The sequence below is a fragment of the Rattus norvegicus genome, chromosome 18, assembly GCF_036323735.1.
Source record: "Rattus norvegicus strain BN/NHsdMcwi chromosome 18, GRCr8, whole genome shotgun sequence".
Lineage (NCBI taxonomy): Eukaryota > Metazoa > Chordata > Mammalia > Rodentia > Muridae > Rattus > Rattus norvegicus.
The window spans coordinates 14,473,364-14,495,802 of record NC_086036.1 but is presented as its reverse complement, the minus strand read 5'-3'; the positions used below and the strand labels follow the sequence as shown (position 1 = coordinate 14,495,802).

The following is a 22,439-nucleotide window of genomic DNA, read 5'->3' as shown; positions in this document are numbered from 1 at the left end:
TGAGGGAACAGACAGATGGTATTTTTAGTGATCTTCCTTCCTTGTCACCCACTGTTGTGTCTTTATCTTATCTCTGTCCTTAGAGGACTTCATGCCATCTGGGGTTTTCCACATCCCAGATCCCTACCACAGAGCTCTGACCACTGTGATTCTGAATCACCCATGCCTCTCTCAATGGAATTTGCACAACATATGCCATGGAGAAGGTTCAAGGGAATAGTGAAGGAAGTGGGCTCCAGAATTCAGCATCCTGGATTCATATTCCGGACAGGTGCCGACACGTTAGCCAATGAGCTTGGTGCTTTAAGAAGAACAGAGCACTTCCAGCAGACATATCAGTAAACCACATAGGACATGCTCTGCTATCTATGACATGCTTAGAACCAAGCATCTAAGTAGTGTAAGCAACATGGTTAGGGGTGGGTAGCTTTCAGTGGGTGGTTACATCTTCATACTTCCCTTCCTAGGTCTAAGAAAATATTTTCTGTTGCTTATTGGTTTTTAATTTTGGTTTCTTTGAGATTACTTTATTTTCTTGGTAGTTATAGAAAAGAAAGTGGAGAGGCATTTTTCAATCACAAAGGGGGAGATAAAGCACCAAATAATATTAATAAAACAGGGACGTCCAGGCCATAGTGCTTTGTGGTGCTCTTCTTGATTTGCTGATTTCACAGTAAGCCTGTAGTCATCTTGACATCTGACTGCTTTGTCTATCATGTAATTTCTCATCAACTGCATTAAATTGTCAAGGTTTCTCTATATTAACTGAATAAATCAATTAATTCTTAATAAAGTATCTCGATTTTTTCTTTTAAAATTATTATTACTTTGTATCTAAATAATCTTTCATTGATTCCCCCCACCAAGAAATAGCAATATAAATTTATATATATATATAAATAAATAATACGATATATTAAATATCCTCATTAAGATATATACTTCCATTCAGATTTCACATATTTTGAATTCTAAGTCTCTCTGTGTTACCCAGGCTGGTTTTATTCATAACTTTATTCATAAAGTTAAAAGCTGGTACAGAATTAATATGCAGCTTGTCTAAAGAACTCATGTAAATAACGAAAGACAAGTTAGAAACTGAGCAACTGACAAGGAGAAAATTGAGAAGCAAGATCTATGCCAATGATAAATACAGATAATTATTAATCTTCACCTTAACCTCAAGTCAGAAAAAAAAGGCAAGTTAAAATCAGCACCATTCCATCAGAGAAAGGCAAAATGACTGAATGACATCATCATTCCCATCAGAGAATGTTGCAGTAAAAACTAGAAAAGAACTTGTTTTATCAGTTCCCATGAGCCAGATCTACTCACTCCAGCTGCTAGCTACTCTACCATGTGGTCCGCAAGGCGCCCTCTCCCAGCTGTCTCCCTTTTAGGCACACACACACACACACACACACACACACACACACACACACACACACACACACACACACACATCTCATTCTGTGGTCCCTTGCATGTTTGCATCACTCTGAGTGGGCAACAGAACCAGATCCCCTAGCTCCAACTACTTCTCAGTCATTTCTTTCACACACTGTCCTCTTTAGCCTGCAAATCAAAGTTCCAGAAACTTGTAATTTAGCAGTTAGATTTATGTGTTAATTTCTCACAATATATTCACACAATAAATACACTGCCAATTAATAAAGATATAAACATCCCACCTGGACAAGATAAAATTGACGCAGTTCACCTGGATCTAGATCATCCTGCTCCTTGGTCTCCATTTTGATTCCTCTAGCTCCTCCCCCTCCTCCCTTCATTCTAAACTTTTCCCCACCTCCCTTCCTTCTCATCCAATGGCGGGCTATGCCTTATCCTGGCCCCGCCTTGCTTCATAATGACATCATCCCACACAGAATGATCGACAGCCCAAGTGTTGGTGGGAATGTTGAACAAGGATGAACACTGTTACAGGAGCAGTTATTTGATATGGCCTCCTGAATTTCTAACGCTCTTCAGCATTATCTGTGAAAGTTAAAAACAGGCTGGAGAGATGGCTTGAAAGGTAATTCACTTTCTGCACTTATTAAGGACTTGGGTCCAATCCCGAGGACTTACACGACACCACATAACTGCCCACAACTCAAATTTCAGGGTGAAATGAGAAACTATAGGACTCTGAATCTTGTGCCTTCTCTTGGTTCTTTTCCTTCTGTTTGCCTTGTCCAATTCTGATGTGTTATTGTTCTACCTTTATATTTTGTTATGATCCCTTAGAATTCTGTTTGCTTTGTAATGAGAGACAGAAAGGGAGGGGATCTGGATAGGGGTTGGGAGGAACTGAGAAGAGTAGAGAAAGGGGAAACCATAGTAAGGTATGTTATGTGAGAAAAAAAAACGCCTATTTTCAATTAAGGGAAAAAAGAAAAAAAACTCACTGAGAAGCTAAATATGTATACATACATTTTGAAGAAAATCTACTACTTGACTGGGTATTTGTACTGGCTAGGTTTGTTGCAACTGTATACAAGCTACAGTTATATTTGAGAGGAAAGAACCTCAAATGAGAAAATGCCTCCAGACGTCTGGCTGTAAGCAGATACTCCTATAGGGCATTTTCTTAATTAGTGAACAATGAGCTCAGCCCATTGTGGGTGGGAACAGCTGTGGGCTAGTGACTCTGAGTTCTTTATTCAAGAAGGCAGGCTGAGCAAGCCGAGACGAGCAAGCCAGTAAGTAGCACTGGTCTGTATCCAGAGCCTCTGCGTTAGCCTCCATTTTCCAGGTTCCCACAGTGACTTCTTTTGATAGTATATAGATGATAGATGATAGAAATATAAACCAACAAACCCTTTCCTCCCCAACTAGCTTGGTGTTTCATTATAGCAACAATAACCCTCAGTAGGACAGTATTCAAAAGCAAAGATTAAAAGGCAGAAAAAAACTTGCAATTGTATTGTTTCCGAGAGCAGACAATAGGAGGCCTTCCTATACTTACCTTGAAAACAAAGATTAAATCACCACACATAGTTTAATATAACTGGTACATATGCGTCACCACGGTTCTGAGAACTGGGTGCAGGCCTGCGAGGTTTAAGAAAAAAAAAAACACATACTCGGGTCATTCGTGTTTGGAGAATACCCAAGCTTTTACTGTGGTTCACCAAATATATATCCCAATTTCACTGGGTGGAGAAATCCAGGAAGCACAGTGGGAAAACAGGCTTACACCCTAAGGAACAGAGAATCAGGAACAAAAACAGGAACCGATTTAACAGTGTTACTGCCCAGATGTACCACCCAGGTGTACCGCCCAGGGCAAACAAAAAGGTCAGGGTGTTCCTTTGATCCACACGCATCAGCAAGGCTCAGCAGGGATCAAACACTGACAGGGCCCAGAAGGGTCCAACACTACAGTACATGACATACAATTGGAATAATTCTTTGTTGTCTTTGGGTAGGCGAGCATGAGCTATGACCAGGCACAGCCATAAGGAAATTTGTGGAGACGACTATTCTGGCCTGAGAGCATCTTACATGTGTGCTTACTTTGCAGAAATTGACATCACACTGGACATTTATAATTTTTGCTTTTTTTCTCTTCATCTTATTCTGTGCATTTTATAATTTCCCACTATTTCATTAGGCTGTTTTCTTTAGCTAGACATTTGTTCCCCCACCCCCCCCCGCCATTGGATTCAATCTGCTTTTTTTTTCTATTCATGTACCATTGTATCTTTGTGTGTATCCCGTGTTTCTAGCAGATTTTGATGGTAAATATGCAGAGAGTTGCAAATTGTCTTTTATTGTCACTGTTTTCATCGTTTTGAGTAGCAGCACATGTTGAATTTTAGCAGGGCACATGGCTTCCTGTGGCCCATCTTCTCTTGTGTGTTCATGCATTCAGGCATACAAGTGGACTTTCTCAAGACGACCTTGGGTTTAGTACTTTGGGAGCTCTCTACATTTTTTTTTTTTTAGAAACAAAATCTCTAACTGCCCTGGAATTTGCCATGTAGTCAAGCCATAGTCAAGTTAGCTGGCCAGGGAGCCTCTGGACTCCACCTGCTTCTATGTTCCCAGTTCTCAGAGCAGCCCGTGTCACCATGCCCAGGTTTGCAAGCAGATTCTGGGACTCAACCTTAGGTACCTGCAAAGCAAACACTGAACTGGCTGAGCCTTTACCCTGCCCTGTGGAACACCTGACAGGATTTCCCAGCTTTGCTTCTATATGTGACTGAGATGACATTGAGGCCTCCAGGAACAGTGAGAATGGTGTGAACTGCTCATTCCTTGAACTTCTCTTGATGTGTCCTGCAGGCTGGGCGAGAGCGGTGTCTTGGAAAAGCCTGGAAAATACCTCTCCCAAGTGCCAGAGATGCTACACTGAACAGAAAATCAAATTCCACTTAAATTAAAATATTTTGAGTTTCTTAATTACAATATACCTATGTCTTAACATACTAAGGTCTTCCTAACCACCATGATTCCTACATATCTTTGAGTATTTGGTTAGGTCCATGTCTCTTTTCGAAATTTTCTGGTTTACTGATTTAATCCAGTCTATGCTGTATTTGTTAGTCTACCTATTGCCCTTGTGTAGATGTGGCATTCGTGGGACATTTCCATTTTTTCTAGCTTCTTAACATAAATTGGGAATAGACAGTTTTTATGAAGAATAACATTGATGATACTTGTGAGGATCCAGCATAGTCAACAAGCTAAAAGTGTTAATAATCACTGATGACACAAAACTGAGGAACATACAAACCATGGGACTGGAGAGGTGGTCAGTGGTTAAGAGTCTTGCTGCCTTTCCAGAGGACCCCAGTTTGCTCCTCAATACCCATGTCAGATGGGTCACAGGTATATGTAAATACTCCATTAGATCTAACACTGTCTCCAGGCCTACATGCACACTGTCCCCACATGCAAAAAATCCACACACAGGCTACTACACAGATAATTAAAAATAAAATATTTTTTGAAAGAATCACACATCTTGTTATATAACTCCTGGCCTTCAATAAACTTATCAACATTTCATAGCATTGGAAGTACTGTGTGAACATTAAAATCTGGAACGGTGATTCTATTGCTTTGTTTAATCAACATGTGCACACACCAACTACACAAAACATGTAATAGCATAATGGTTCCAGTAAGCACAGATGGAAATGACTGAATTATTTCCTAGGCGAAGGAACAAAACTAGTTGTAAATTGTAGCCATTTTCTCTTCACTGTACCATTTCAGTTCCTGTAAAACACTGAAAAAGTTAATCTCTGCTGGCTAGGTGCATAGGGATAGAACTTATCTATTACCCTGTGTGAGGAACGTCTAAAGATCTCTAAGATATTGCCAATAAATCACCTAGGATTTTAGAATCTTCTAGCAATTCTCAAGTCTCCAGGACTTCCCTGAAGTTCTCCGATAAGGTGATAACTGGTTTTTGAAATTTGCTTGCCTGGGAATACTCATTTTTACATCACGATTTCCCTGCTTCTAGAAGCATCCATCCATGTAGGTTCATTCTGAGAGAGCAGAGTGATACTCCGCCTCCTTCTGACCAGCTCCAAGTGGCTGCAGACAACCTGTTAGTCTGTGAAGACAATCTGCTATCTGTCTAGCTGCTTTTAAATCTGCTTGTTCCGTGGCTATATGGAGTTCTCCTGCTGCTTATTCCTGGGTGGATTCTTAGAACGATACTATACTGCTTAAAGATTTGTTGTGTTTCCTAATTCTAAGATCCATAGCTCTCAAATTTTCCTTTTCTTTTTTTTTTTTCAAAACCAGAAACTTTTTTTTTAGTATAGAATAGAGTTTATTCAGGGCATGGGAGGGGATTCAAGAGGGTAGTAGAGGCAGAGGAAGGGGGGGAGGGAGGGAAGGAGAGAGAGAGAGAGAGAGAGAGAGGAGGCCAGCGATGAGCTTGTGGAGAGGGGGGTGGGGGAAGGGAATGGGGAAGAGCAAAACCAGAAACTCTTACTCCTTAGCCAAGGAATTATATCTTACGGATGTGCTTGTTATTATGTATTTGAAATTTAATTCGTCTTCTAAACTTGATATATGTTTTTCATTCCTGAGCAGTGGTTAAAAGTTAAGTTGTTTTGCTTTTGGGGGACTTTGGGTGGATTTTTAACCCTTTTGGTAGGCAGGTCATGGGACGTGGGTTAGTCTGTTCTTCCCAAGCGATGCATGCTGTAGATGTTCCCTTTAGATGTTCATTCGCCTACTCTAATCTTAATCAATAAAGATGCTAATTGTTTCTTTTTGTTGCGGTTCATGCATATTGTGAATAGCAGAGTCCTTTAACACATTATTGCTCATTCAGTCCTACACACATACACCCAACACTTTATACTTTACTTTTTTTTAAAAAAAAAATGGATTTTTTTCAGTTTTGGAGTAACTTTATAATATTTCTCGTCTACTTTTTGAGTTTATAAATTAATTACAACATTTCGACCTTCCCTTCTCTCCAATCCCTCCCATGTACACATCCCCACTATCTGTCAATTTCATGGCTTTACATTTCTCTCATTGTTATCGAGTGCATGCACATATATGCATATACACATATGTTTCTAAATATAACCTGTTTAGTCAGTGTGATGTCACGTGTATACATGTTTTCAGGGCCAACCCTTTGGCACTGGACAACTAATTAGTGTGCCCCTGTCTGGGGAACACCACTTCTTTCACTTCCAACTTGCTTCAGTTTTCCACGTTTCTTTGTGTAGGGTTGAGGCCTCCTGGGCTTTTCCCCATCTAGTTTGCAATGTTCTTTTGCATAATACTTTTACAGCTCACATTTGGGCAATCATGTTGGTGAGAGACTGTGGGTGTAACTTCTGATATTACTAGGAGGCACCATCTCACAGCAAACTCCCTCATCTTTTTGGCTCTAATACTCTTTCTACCACCTCTTCTGACTCATTCCTGAACCTTAGTTGCGGGAGTATATTGTATATTGATCCACTGGGACTGGGATCCACAACTCTTTGATTAGTTGTGGTTTTCTGTAGTGGTCTCCATCTGTTCAAGGGGAAGTCCCCTTGATGATGGGTGAAGGCTATACCTATCTTTGGGAATAAGGACAGATGTGTATACATTGTTCTTAGGGGTAATACTGGCTGTGTAAATTAATGGTTGTAGATTTTCCTTCAATAACTATGTCTTCACTAGCAACGAGTAGTTAACTGTGTTTTCGGTGCCAAGTGTGCTCTTCCTCTTGTTGAGCAAATTTTAAGTCCATTAAGGAGAAGTTGGTAACTGTCAATGTAAGCATGACACGTTTGTACTCTTGGGGCTATCATGCCATGCTGGCTATAGATCGGGTTTGAAAGACTCAGCTGTGTAGGACTGTCATTTGACTGCCTCCTGTGGAAGTTTGCATAGTGACATCTCACACTGTGAAAGCTAGTCCTCGGAGAGGGGTAATTCTTGTCAGTTCCAGCTCAGGGGCCTCTGCTTTAGAAGTTCATGTTATCTTCAGCATTAGGGACTTTCCTTCCACCGATGAGTGTTAATAAAGGGCGGCAGCAGTATTACATACGTTTTGGGTGTCTTTTGGACATTCCTATCCAAGAACACTTCTCAGGTCTCATATTGGGGTTTTTGTTAAACAGTCTTGAGATCTTGGAGCTAAAGCACAATAAGAAAAGTTAAACTATACACATATACTTATATGAGGAATTTCTTGTACTATAGCTTTTCTTGGTTAATATCAGTATCGGTCTATGAGGTTTCCTCAGATACCCTTGTGTTTTGCCTACCTTCCTCCTCTTGTGTTTGCTTCCCTCTCCTTTCACTAACGAGCATGCTCTTCCATTCTCTATTTCCCTATCAGGTCTCCTGTATCTCACTCTTCCTTTTTATATCCCGCCTACTCTCTGTGCTTGCCTCACTCTATGCCCTAAAGATCTTCCACTTTACTGAGCAGATCACTTGTACCCTGCTACTCCCCTCTCTAGTTCTCCCTGACTCCCTACCCTGTAAGTGGCCCTGTTTCCCTTTCCTGGTTTCTGTGGTTATGGCACACTATGTATTAACATCTGAAAAGTTGGAGCTGTGAGCCCTCCATGATATAGAACATGCAACATTTGATTTTATTGATCTGGATTATCTCACTGAATCTGATCTCCTCTAGTTCTATCCAATTAACCTGTAAAACTCATGATTTCATTTTTCTTTACAGTTGAATATTATTTCATAATTTATATGGAATATGGTTGTAGAATAGGGTTTTTTATTGTTTTAGCTATTGTGCATAGAGCAGCAAAGAACATGGTTAAGCTAATGTTTGTGGAATAAGGTGAGACCTTCGGGCATATGCCAAAGAGTCTGGGTATACCTGGGTCTTATGGTATATTTATTTTAGTTTTTTGGGGAGTTTCTCACACTAGTTTCCATACTAGTTACACATGATTGGAAAACCACCAATAATGAATGAGAGTTTCCCTTTTCAAAAAATTCCCTGGTCTCCAAACTTCCTCCAGCATTTGCTTTTGGTCATTCTGTTGACCTTTGCCATTTTGACAGGGGAAGGTAAATTCTCAAATCTGTTTTGATTTCCATTCTCCTAATTGCTAGGGAAATGAAGCTTGTAACATTGTTTTTTCCCCCTAAGGATTGTGACATTGGTGCTGTATTCAAAATGTTGTATCCATGCCCACAATCATCTCTAGTCTCTCATATATTGTTTTACTTTTGCCTATGGTGCATTTTCAGCTAATTTTTGGAGAGTGCATATACACACATATTAATGGGGTCTCTACTCCACACCATTAAATCTTTTTGGCTCTATTTCTTCTTCCAAAGTCAGACTGTTTTGATGGCAATACAGTGAGTCTTGAAGTCAGCTAGTACAAGAATTCTAGACGTATTCTCCTTTTGTATTATATTGACTTGTTTTGGTACTCCTGTGTGCTTCCTTCATTGTACCTTCAACACTCTATGTGTTTATATAACAAACCCTGATATTTTAAGAAGTCATATTATCTACAATAAAATAAGAGTTGACATTTGTTGAGTACTTCTTAAATTCCAGGCAAAATGCAATTAATAGTCAAGTGAAATCCAGTGTATAATTGCGATAATTTATTTTTGTATTTTGGATAAGGAAGCTTATATTCAGTTAAAAACATCAAGAATTCCCTGTCCTTACCGAGGCATGGAATAATGGCACATTGTGGCATGCTTCACAGGGGTATAGTGATGTTTCCATACCCACAGGGTGAACCAATTTCTGAGACTGAAGGTCCACAACTTAGCCAGGTTATAAAGAAAGAGTGTGTGTCAGTTGAACCTTTACCAAACAGGCCACAAATAACTTAGACCATCCTAAATGTTAAATTTCCTTTTATTTCTTTTAAAAATATTAATTTTCAAAGATCTCATGCATGTATACAAGGTATTTTGGCCTTATATTTTCTTCAATATGCCTTACAACTCCCCACTTGTAGGATGCATGACAACATCTCCCTCTGAATTTCATGTACTTCTCCTCCTCTTCCCCTTTTTCCCTTCCTCATCTTCACCCTTCTCCCCTCCTCCTCCTTTTTTCTGCTCCTCTTCTCCTTTCTCTTCATCTTCATCACCACCTGACTGAGTCCAAAAAGTATTTACCATATGCACAATGGTGTGGGGTTAGGGCAATTTACTGGCTTTATCTACAAAGAAAAATGACTCTTTTCCCCAACATCTACCAACTGACAAAATTACAGATGATACTGAGGTCTTGGGATCCCTATGCAGAAATCTTGCTTGCCTTGATCTTGTGCAGGTTTGGTATGGACAACTGTAGACGTAGTGAGTTCTTGCTATGTCCAGAAAACATCTTCTTCTTTCTGTCTTCCAGGGTTTTTTAAATTTTTTAAAAATTAATTTATTTATTTTTGGCTGTTGTTTTAAGGGAATTGCTTTTTTTTAATTGAATTTTTTTATTTACATTTCAAATGTTATTCCCTTTCCCGGTTTTCTGTCCATAAGCCTCCTATCCCATACCCGTTCCCCCTTCTCCTATGAGGGTGTTCCCCATCCCCAACCACCCCCCCTTTCCTGCCTTCCTGCCCCGACATTCCCCTACACTGGGGGGTCCAAACATGTCAGGAACAAGGGCTTTTCCCCCCACTGGGCCTTCCTCTGCTACATATGCAGCTGGAGCTCTGGGTTAGTTCATGTATAGTCTTTGGGTAGTGGTTTAGTCCTTGGGAGCTCTGGTTGGTTGGTATTGTTGTTCTTATGGGGTTACAAGCCCCTTCAGCTCCCTTTCTCTAATTCCTCCAACAGGTACCCTGTTCTCAGTTCAATGGTTTGCTGCTAGCATTCGCCTCTGTATTTGTCATGCTCTGTCTGAGCCTCTCAGGAGACAGCTATATCAGGCTCCTGTCAGAATGCACTTCTTGGCATCAGCAATATTGTATGGTTTGGTGGCTGTTTATAGAAATGTGCTGGATCCCCAGGTAGGTTAGGCTCTGAATGGCCATTCCTTCAGTTTCTGCTCCAAACTTTGTCTCCATAACTCCTCCTATGAATATTTTTATTCCTCCCTTTAAGAGGGACTGCAGCATTGGCACTTTGGTTGAATAGTTATTTGGCTCTCAGGAGTCTAATTTCTTGAGTTCTTTGTAAGTAGCCTTCTCTCAAATGTAGGGTTGGTAAAGATCTTTTCCCAATCTGTTGGTTGCTGTTTTGTCCTAAGACAGTGTCCTTTGCCTTACAGAAGATTTGCAATTTTATGAGGTCCCATTTTCATCTTCCAGCTCTTAAACTCTTCCTACTCATCCTTCCATGATGATATGTGAGACTTGAATGTGGAGAGTTTGTTACAGATAATTTATCTTTGAGTATTCACAGATGCTGATTCTCTCTGCATTAAAGTCCCTATTGTTGAAGAACATGAAATAAAATCAATGTCAAACTGACTAGAAAAGGCTCTTCCAGGCTAGCTATACTTTCAGTTCTAGAAAGTGTAATCTTTTGGCAAAAGGTGTCAACGGTCTTACCCAATGCTATTACCCTGATTAGTATAATAGTAACCTGCCAGGCAAGCAGTCCTCGCTGCTGTGTAGTTGCATAATGGTCCTATGGGTAACCAACTGGATTCTAAATAAGTTTGAGAATTTCTCCATAGGAGATACATCATGTCTGGTACTGAAGACATCAAAAGGTCACATTTTCAAGTGTAATGATCATGTTGTCAAGTTATCTCCTTCATATTTATATTTATACTCAAAGATTTCTGGTGGTCTAGGAATTAACTTTGTAAAACAGGTGTTACCAAGTATTCTTTTAAGGATCCTATTGTGTGGAGAGACTTATAATAAGGAGATAAGTTGAATTACAATAGGATCTATTTCAAAACATTTATGTGTATAAGTGTTTGGCTGCAAACATGTCTCTCTATCAAGCATGTCTCTCTATCAAGCATGTGCCTGCTAACTATGGAGCTCAGAGGAGTGCATTAGACCCCTCGGAACTGGAGTTACTTATGGTTACGAAGCAATGTGTAATGCTGGGAATCAAATTCCAGTCCTCTGAAAGAGCAGTAAATATTCTTAACACCGGAGTAAGCTCTCTAGCACCATAGAATAAGACCTTTAAAACATTCCTAGACTGGGATCTCTGTCATCTGTAAAATAAGCACAGTGTGAGGAAATCATGTTATAAAATGTTATTCAGCAATAAAGTTAGGGAGGAATGGTTTAGACATAAATCCAGGTGTTTATACAACTTACAAGCTAAAAATCTCCAGTGAAACTCTGTTAATAATTATGATTAATTTAGCAAAACAAAATCTTTCTTTGGCTTGCCCTTAGGTTTAAAAAAAAGGATTCTTAGTATAAAGCCACATGTTCTCTAAGTTACTAGCAGAACTTGTCTAAAACAAAAATCTTTTTATTCAGTGTTATGACTCAAGAGATTGACCTCTTGACTCTCAAGATTTAAAAAGTATTTTTTATTCTTTTTCATTTATTCCCAAGTATATTTATGATGATAAATTATTGGCTATGGGACCATACACTTTTTATCTTATTTTTGAATCATTAATGTTTCTGTGAACATTGGTCAAAGATATTTGTCTTCCCTGGTTCCTCGCTTCAAAGAAATGAAAAGTAACTGTTCTCACTTTCTCCCCATGGTCATGAAAAATGTAAATACAAGAGAGGGCCCTTATACTATTCAACTACAGCTGCTGAAATACCTTGAGTGATGACCCAAAAGGATAGTTTGAATGATTATGTTAAGTGGGGATAGCAAAATGGCATGGCGGGTATAATAGCTACTTTGTTGCAAAATCTGATGACTTGAGTTCCATCTTTGGACTCCACATGGCAAGAGGAAGAGCTGACTTCTAAAAGCTGTCCTCTGACCTCCAAGGGTTTGTGGGTAACCACTTTACCACCTCCCCCAACCATGAATGTTTAAAGAAAAATCGTCAAGGAGCACCACATTTACATTGAATTGTAGGGAATTTTGGTCCTTCCTCTTCTGACAATTATACAAGTTGTTTATAAGTTTGTAACATGAGGAAAGGCACAGAAACATGCTATCCTGGAAAAAAAAATCTAGTTAATTAATGCCTCAAGATGCAAGTCACTTCTGCTTTAAGGACGGGCACCAGTGTGCATCAGAGAGTGTTAACACTCCCTCTGGAAGACTGTCTGGGGAACAGAGCTCATGGTGAAGCTATGTTTTCCTATGTTCTCTGTGCTGGCAAGCCTGAACATCCTGGTAGCACAGGCTTTTGTTTGTGCTGAAAAGAGGATGAATACTCCGTGTAAATAATTGTAATTATCTTCTCATTGAAGAAACATAAACTTGGAATGCAGCACTGTTTTCAGGGGTAAATTGTCAATTTTAGAATGAATAGAATTTTTTTTTATATATTTCAAACGAATATTTGATGAAAAAAGTTAATAAATTTTGTATAGGGTTGCACCTCTTTTGTACAGAGACCTTTCTTTTTTGTAGATTCAAAACCTTCATTTCTCATTCTGTAGCTTTTATTTCTGCCTGCCTTTCTTTTCCTGAAATATCATCCAGTTAAAATTCTGCCTGCTCTGTTTTCTCTATTGCAAGTAGCTTAAGCTAAGAAAAAGTGCACCTCATAGTCAAAATTATAGTTTGATTTATAAGTGTGTGATTTCCCAAAAAGTTAGTAAATATCTGTAGTGATCAATAAATAAAAGTCAAATGTTGAACCTTGAAACTTTCTTATAAATCATTTAGCTAGACGCTTCAGTGTTTGTTTTTGTAGTTATTCTGTGAACTGAAGCCTTGTATGTCTAATGGAGATATTTATGGTGAAAAATAGGGTTTGTGATGTTCACTTTAAAATTAACTTTAAAACTAACTCTACTTGAATAAATAGAGTCTGTATAAATAGAGTCTCATAGGTAACTGAGAAAATTAGCTATTTGCTAGTGGCCCTTCTGAATTATTGGGTTACTGAATTCTTGAAAGGTTAGTGCTAAAGGCATTATATTTAAGTCTTTATCATCTCTCTCATCATATATAACTAATATAGTTGTTTCTAAGTTGGCAAATGTTACTTTTGCTTTTGGATGTAATATTTTACTATAATTTCTGTAAATAACAATAGTTTCTTTATGATTATACTGATTTTTTTGACCAGTTGTGCCATCTGTCTGATAGCACCTTAACTGAGGAAGGAAGTGTGGTAAATATTTTCACTCACTGACTTCTCCACTGTCAATTCGAGGATATACCGGCCTTAGTTAATTATACTCCGGGAATTAATTATATGTGAAAACATAGGATGAAGTTGACCAGAGACTTGTGTCATAAATGCCCCTGACATGCTTACTCAAGGTTCTCATAGTTGCTTAGAGATCAAATGTTTCCAGGGATATCAAAGATATTTCATACGACCTTAAAGTGTCATGTTAGATGAATTAGTTCCTTAAGTTATTGCTCTCTTTGCACACCTTTATTTTAATTTTTTTCATGAAATATTCAATGAACTCAGTAAATATGCCAATCATTCATCTTAACTGATATAATATATTGGTATTATGAGTTAGATTTTGATAACTCTAGAGTTGATAGTTAATATTTTTTCTTCTAAATTAGTAGTTTGAAAAGTGTGAACATTACCAAGAATTAAATTAACTAAACTATTAAGTAATTTATACTAGAATAAAAAAAGAGTCAAAACTTGCCAATGGTACCTCTTTTACAGTATAGTTATTTCTATGCCCTTGAAGGGTTTATTCTGGAATGTAATGTCAAGCTGGGAATACCAGATAATACTGCATGTCTGTTTATTGCCTCACATCCTGTGTTCAATGATTACATAGCAGCAGCTTGGAACAACTACAGGGTCGTGTTTGACACAGAAACCTGAAAATACCATGAATCAGGGCTCATTCTATTCTTGTCTCCATTTGTATAGCATGGAATTTGAATTCTCAGTTTAATGATCAAAATTTGTACATAGGTGATAAAATGTTTAACAGGCAGCAAATCAAACACCACATTAAACACACAAGCATTGAGAAAATAGTGAGCGATTGAGCTGAGATATCATGTATCATCTCATACGCCAATCAAAGCCATAGGCCAGCTGAGCATAGAGATCTTTGAGAACATCTTGTGACAATTAGTCTCCTTCTTGGAATTTATCATGAAAATATATGTAATAGTGATTATAATCAAATGAAGTTTAGCCATTCTATCTTATGTGAATAAAGTTTATGATCTTGTGTAATTGTGTACCTATTACGTCAAATATAGCCCACTCCCATACCTGCTTCTATTCTAGTGTACTTAGCCACACAACAACTCTACTCAGTATTGTGTATGTGGATGGTTTCAATGCACACCGTGTGTTATCCCCTTCCATAATGCTGGGTGTGAAACATACAGCCTCCTGTGTGCAAGGCAAGTTCTTTGCCTCTCATCTACCTCATGTTTCATCCTCTTCTCTTACTTTCTTCCTACACACCCTTGTACCCCAAATACCGAGTTATTAGATGCCACATTTTAACAGTATTATAGAAAAATAATTCAGATGACATATCATTCACCACTTTAAGTGTAAAATTTGATGTTTTCAGAGTTATCCAACAAGTTCAGGTTATTCAATAATCTATATCATCTAAATTTAGAACCACCTTAGGCTTCCTAGAAGACCTTAATTATAAGTAGTAGTGAGTCCTTGCTCTCCCATTTCTAGGCTAGAATTGATCAAATTTATGTTTGCAATAATTTCTGTATGTCAGTTCCTTCACATGGCTTGAATCATACAATGCATGTTGTTTTGTGTTTTGTTTCTCTAACTCAGTGTCTTTTGTTCATTAAAGGCTTATTATATCCAAAACTTATCCTTTGTGTGTCAGAATAGTGTTCACTTGTATGGTTATGCCATATTCCTGCATTCTTCATTCAAAAGAGATTTTGATTTACACATTTGAATATTAAAATGTGCTACTATTATGAGACAAGGAACCTATAAATAGGTCTTTCGTTCATTTTTCTATTGGCTGTCTGATGTTGGGAATGTAGACTACTGGTAAGGTTTTTTCCCCCCAAGTGAGACGGCCGCAGAGAAAACTAAATTTTAATTTGCAAGTCACTATCAATTAGAGATAGCTCTGATTTAGGGATTGGTGTATGTGCCCACTTTTCCTTTCCATTCTAATTGGAATAGTTCTGAGTTAGGGAGTGGGGCTTCTGGATCCTGGGTTTCTGCATGGTTTCTGGTGCAGACCCATGCAAGTTCTGTACATGCTGCTACAGTCTCTGTGAGTTCCTATATTTGTGTGATGTTTTATTTAAAAACCCTTGTTTCCTTGGTGTCCTCCATTCTCGCTGGCCCTTACAGTCCCTCTGTCTCCTCTTCTTCAGGGTGTCCTAAGTTACACGTAGAGAGAGTGAATGGAGACATTCCACAAGTAGAGAGAGTGAATGGAGACATTGCATTTACGGCTGGTCTGGGTTCTCTCACTCTCCGCATATTGTTTGGCTGTGGGTCTTTGTATTGTTTTCTTCTCCTGCAGGAGAAAGCTTCTCTGAGGGTGACTGAGCCAGGCATTGACCTATGACTATAGCAGAACACCACTGAGAGTCATTTTATTGCTATGTTCCTGCAGTAGAACAGTAATATTTGGTTTTACCCTAGGCCCATGGGTATCTAGTTTCCTGTTCTTGGTTACCCAGCAACACTGAGCATGGGTTCAGTCTCGTGGAGTGGGCCTTACATCAACCCAGATACTGAAAGGTTAATCACACAGACTTTGTGCCACACATCCCTAGCATATCTTGCAGGCAGGAACACATCATTGTAGACTGAAAGGGTTCTGTTTCTGTTTCTCATTTGGTAGCAGAGAGAGTATCTTTAGGTACCAAGAACCCATAGTGGTGAGGGCCCTAGTCGGCACTGATTTGATTGCTTTCTGTTCAGTGAGTCGTGTAGATGTTGTCTTAGCAATTGAGCCTTGCTGTCAATTCGTAAAGAGAAACTTGAGCTTTGATGACAGCTTAGTTGGAAGATTCCCATTGAACCTCATTGTCCAACTACTCAACAATATAACCCATTTGATATTAGAAGCTTCATTTGATGACAGCACAATGTCATGTGAGAGCATTTTTTTAATTTTTAATCTTTTTTTTCTACAGTCAGGCCCCCCACCCCCAGTTCTTCTCTCTGATAGTTCCTCAATTTCTCCTTGCCCATCTCCAAGAGGATGTACTCCCAGCCCACCCCCATCTTGTCAGGCCTCCTCATTCCTTTGGACCTCAAGTCTCTCAAGGGTTAGGTGCATCTTCTCTCACTGAGGCCAGACCAGGCAATCCTCCTATCAATTAGTATACACTGTCTGGTTGGTGGCTCAGGGGATCTCAGGGGTTCGGGTTTGTTGAGACTGCTGGTCTTCCTATGGGGTCACCCTCCTCCTCAACTTTTTCTGCCTTTCCCTAATTTAACCACAGGGATCTCTGACTTCAGACCATTGGGTGGGTGTAACTATCTGCTTCTATCTCAGTCAGCTGCTTGTTGGACCTCTCAGAGGACAGCCATGCTAGATTCCAGTCTGAGTATGTAATAGCATCAGTAATAGTGTTGGGCCTTGGAGCCTCCCCTTGAGCTGGATCCCAATTTGGACCTGTCACTGGACCTCCTTTCCCTCAGAAACTTCTTGATTTCTGTCCCTGCAGATCTTTTAGACAGGAACAATTCTGGGTCAGAATTTTTGACTGTGAGATGGCAACCCCGTCCCTCCACTCGATGCCCTGTCTCCCTACTGGAGGTGGACTCTACATCATTACCTCCACTACACCCTCTACCACTGTAGGACATTTTATCTAAGGTCCCTCCTTTAGAGTGCTGACAGTCTGTCACCTCCCGTGTCGCTGGTACATTCTAGAGGGTCCTCTACCTCTCACTTCCTGAGGTTGTACATTTCCGTTCATTTACCTGGCCCGTGGGCATTCACTCCTGGTCCTCCCCAGTACCTGACCATGTACCCCCTTTCCCCTGCACCTTCCCTCCTCTCTCCCATCCAGTTCCCTCTTATTTCTTAGAAGTTTTTATTTCTCTATGTCTCTCCATATCTCTCTGTGTTGATCTCTCTGTCTCTCTTCATCTGCCCCCCTCTCTCTTAATCCTAGGTGCCATGTGTGTATGTATTGTGGCTCCCAGTTCTGTGTTGGTGGAATTTCCAACTGTGAGGATCAGTGGCCCTGTGCATCTTTATCTTTATCTCGTTTCTTAAGCCTTTGGGGGACCCCTTATTTCTGCTCTGTTTGTTGTTCTATTCCAAAGAGCCTATTTTTGTTTTATTTTATTGTTGCATATATTATATTGTATTATATTATATTATATTATATTAGGCACATCATTATCTTTAGAAGCCTGTTTGTTTTCTAAAGGCAGAGAGAAAGGAGCTGATACAGAATGGCAGGGAGGTAGGGAGGAACTGGAATGACCAGAGGAACAAACCGTGATCAGGATATGTTGTGTGAAAACAATCTCTTTCGAATAAACAAAGAACAAAACAAAAGCCTTCATGATTAGCAAAGAAATGAAGAGGAGAGTAAGACAAAGAGGAGAAATGCACAATCTAAATATATAAATGTGGAAAGAGTTTTCTTTACTAAAAACCTTAGCAATGAGTATGTATCCAAAAGAAGAAAGTGCATATAACTAAGCTGAAAAAAAAAATCTGACACCCAAATGTTCAGAACCTTGAATTATTCAGGGAGAATAGTTGTTCTTCAATTACTGATTGGGAATAACTACCTCTTCACATATTGAAAGCAAATGTAAGGTATTAGTATTCACTACAATTTTGAATCAGCATCATTTTTTGGAATAAATTTACAATATAGTGATGTACTAATTACTTTATGTTTCTGTAATAAAATACCCTCAAAAGAACACAAGAAATTGGGAAACAACACCTTTTCACAATAGTCACAAATAGTATAAAATAAAATACCTTGGTGTGACTCTAACCAAGCAAATGAAAGATCTGTATGGCAAAAACTTCAAGACTCTGAAGAAAAAAATTGAAGAAGATCTCAGAAGATGGAAAGACCTCCAATGCTCATGAATTGTCAGGATTAATATAGTAAAAATGGCCATCTTACTGGAAAAAAATCTATAGATTCAATGCAATCCCCATCAAAATTCAAACTCAATTCTTCACAGAGTTAGAAAAAACAATTTGCAAATTTACTTGGAATAACAAAAAACCCAGGATAGTGGGGAAAACTATTCTCAACAATAAAAGAATTTCTGGGGAATCACCATGCCTGACCTTCAGCTGTATTACAGAGCAGTAGTGATATAAACTGTGTTCCTCATTACTGTACTGTATTTTCATACACACATTACATAGAACAGAGTAAAATTCCTTCTAGTAGCTGAAAGAAAATACTTTAACAGAGACGCTACAAAAACACTTTACAATGTGTGCATGCCTGTGAGTAACTCTCTGTGGTAGGAACCAGGAGAGGAATTCTTTTAATATTCCATTCATAGTTAGCTGTAAATATCTTAATTGAAAAACATGTGATTTTAAGAAAGTAACAACACATTTTTGCCAATAACACATCTTCATAACACATTCAGTACACTCTGTCTTTGGAATTGCCTAATGATGCTACAGTAATATTGCTCCTCATGACTTTCCTGAATTTTCAAATACCCATTACACAGAACACAGAAAAATTGCTCCATATAGGTGAAAGAAAATACTTATCATAGACTTTACACAGAACACCTTACAAAGTGCATGCCTGTGCTTTACTTTCTGTAAACCAAAAGAGTGTTTCTTTTTAGTATTTCCATGTACAGTTAGCTTTAAATATCGTAGGCAGAAAGTGTGTGTTGTTAAGAAGACAGCAAGAAAATTTCTCCCAATACAAGTCATCTTCATAACTCCTTCAGCATGCTCTGTGTTTGAAATTGCTCTATTTTATCACAGGAATACTGTTCAATATTACTTTCATGTGTTTTCATACATCCATTACACAGAACACAGTAAAAGTACTCCTTATAGATGAAAAAATATCTTAACATAGATCCGACAGAAAACACTGTATGCTGTGCATGCCTCTGTGTTAATCTCGGTGTTAGTAACCAAAAGAGTATTTGGGTGGTTGTCAATAGGACAAAACAGCAAACGATGGATAAAAGAGTCTGAAGTTGGGTGGTTAGGGAAAGGGGGTGATCTAGGGGCAGTTCAGGGAGGGGACAATATAATTAAGAAATATCACAGAATAAAAACATCAAAAATTAAAAAAGGAAAAAAACATGAAAAAAGTCTGAAGCAAAAAAGAAACTGTCTATCAGCATCGTAGGGAACTGTGAGGTGTGCTTCAAACTGAGCAGTGGTGAGAGACCGGGCTACTGAGCCTCCTGTGCCTGGTCATGTGAAGCTCTTTGAGCCGCTTCAGACTGCTACACACCACAACTGTGTGCGAGTAAATGCTAAGTGCCAAAAAGAAAGAAATGGATGCTGACTTTTTCACTTTGCAGTAACTCAGCCTATCAGGGTTGCCGCTGACTACTTAGAATTTTCACTTGGAGTAGTCACCCTCTTATGGTATTATTTTTAATCTTTAGAAGGTTTTTGATATTAAAATTATAAAAATTCCCCTTCCTTCTTCTCTCAAACCTTCCCATATACCCACCCTTATGTTTTCACATTTGCTATCTCTGTTTATAAACAATTTTATTATAATACATATACATACACACACACGCACACACACGTACACACATACATATGTGTGTGTGTACGTGTGTGTGCGTGTGTGTCTCCTTCTTAGACAATATTGTTACTTGAATTTTTTCAGATCTTGCCATTGTTTATTGGATACTCAAGCAGTGTGCCTTTTCCTGGGGAAAACTGTTTCATGTTTCTTCAAGCAACAGTGGCAAGGACATATTACACCAGACTAAAAATTTTCAGAATCCACTAAGAACACTATGTGCATTTGTTCATGAATATGTTTGTGTGTGTGAGTGTGTGTGTGTGTGTGTGTGTGTGTGTGTGTGTGTGTGCATGTGAATGCAGGTGTGGATGCGCCATCAAATGCAGCTAACTTTTTCATGGAATATTAATTTTTCTAGTATCTTAAGTCTGCTACTTAACATGACTTAGCACCCGTTTCACTCTTTACTGTTGGCTGAACTTCCCGCTGTCAGGACTTAACCTCACTGTATGTTAAGTTGTATTTCTTCCAAGAAGCTACCTGAGAAGGAGATAACATAGTGACCATTTACACTCCCACAGGGCTCACTGTAATGTGATCATTAAGAAGACACCTGCTGCCAGCATTTGTTGAGTGTTTACCACAGGACAGAGACTGTGTCACATGCTTAAATATCTGCTTTCCCTTAGTGATCACAATATTCATGTAAAACATCTTCCATTGTGACCATTTTGCAGATATGAAAATTTGAACTTAGAGCTGCGTTAAGTTTTATTTGGGAGATCCATCGTTCACACTAGGTGTTTTTAGAACACTGGCTCTCATCCTTTCTAACTCTGTGACTCTTTGATACAGTTCCTCATGGTGGGGTAACCCCAACCATAAAATTATTTCATCGTTCCCTCATAACTACTTTTGCCACTGTTATGAGTTGTAATGTGAAATCCGATGTGCAGGATTTCTGATATGTGACCCCAAAAGTGTTGCTACCCCACAGGTTGAGAAATGCTGCCTTGGACAATGGCCGTTTAACTCTTAGCCCATGTGCCACTCACTTTACAATTGGAGACAGATGCCTAGAGAGGTCTTCATTCTTTTAAATTATGACTCTTCCCCTCTTCCCCCCTTGTCCCCATTCCCTTCCTACCTCCCCCCTCTCTCTCCACATGCTCATGGCCAGCCTCTACTCTTCTACTTTCTCTCTCTCTCTCTGCCTTTCTCTGCCCCTAGTACCCTCTTAACTCCCTTCCCCATGTCCTGAATAAACTCTATTCTATACTAAAAAAATTATGACATTTGGAGGTAGAGGTCCTACATTATTATCTTTGTCCTTTATTTTCTCCATACAGAGGGTATGACCCAGCAACTCAAATAGTGTTTCACAGATTAAGCAGGATCTAGAATCAAATAACCATACCAAAAGTTACCAGGTGCTAAAGTGTAGTTTATTATTTTAGAGTTATGCTGATAGCCAGGAATCATTATAAGAACCAAAAAGATGGAGCTGATGAATAAATGATTTACTTAATATTAACCATATCTTTTGCTAGCATTTTATAATTCATTATGAATAATACAGATTTGTGGGATTGCTAGGTGTGGTGATGTCTGCAGTGGGCATGAGAAATGGAGGCCAGCCTGGGCTACATAGAAAAATATTGTTTAGAGAGAAGAAAAAACATGAACTTCTTTTAGGCACTTTAAAAAAATTTTGGAGATGACTTGGTTCATTTATTAAAATATTTTGGTTTAATCAACTTCATCTGCTAAGTGAAAATAATTTCATTAATCTTATGTGTTTTTGTTTCTTTCTTCTGTTCTTTTTGTGTGTGTGTATGTGTGTGGATGTGTTGTTTCATCTCCAGGATGGCGTAGGAGTTGATGAGAAGCTTTCATTACGGCGAGTGGCTGTGGTTGAAGATTTCTTTGACATCATCTATTCCATGCATGTGGAGACAGGGCCGAATGGAGAACAAATCCGAAAACACGCTGGGCAGAAGAGAACTTACAAAGCAGTAAGTGAAAGGAGAGAGAGAGAGAGAGAGAGAGAGAGAGAGAGAGAGAGAGAGAGAGAGAGAGAGAGAGGACGTGCATGCAATCTGAGTACATTCCGAGTCGTGTTACTTTGTTTGCATGTGAAGAGTTAGCAGTGCCTTACATCCAGCACAGGCTTGATCTCATCAGAAGCAGAGCAAGTACTTATGCCACAATTTATTATTGGCTGTTTTAGTCATAGCCCCATAAGTCTATTGCATTAAGCTTAAGCCTGTTTGTAGAAT

General features: G+C 38.9%; 1 protein-coding gene across 8 annotated transcripts in view; it reads left to right on the top strand.

The window, feature by feature from the left end:
• Positions 1-22,439, top strand: part of Nol4 (nucleolar protein 4) — a 362,395-nt gene that overhangs the window by 73,895 nt on the left and 266,061 nt on the right. For 7 of the 8 annotated variants that reach the window (XM_039096914.2, XM_039096918.2, NM_001415694.1 and 4 more), the window contains exon 2: positions 22,026-22,175. In XM_039096914.2, coding sequence (XP_038952842.1) covers positions 22,026-22,175 — 150 coding nt within the window. Of the gene's footprint in view, positions 1-22,025; positions 22,176-22,439 lie in introns of those variants that run through there. The other variant, XM_017600974.3, reaches the window with a different exon arrangement.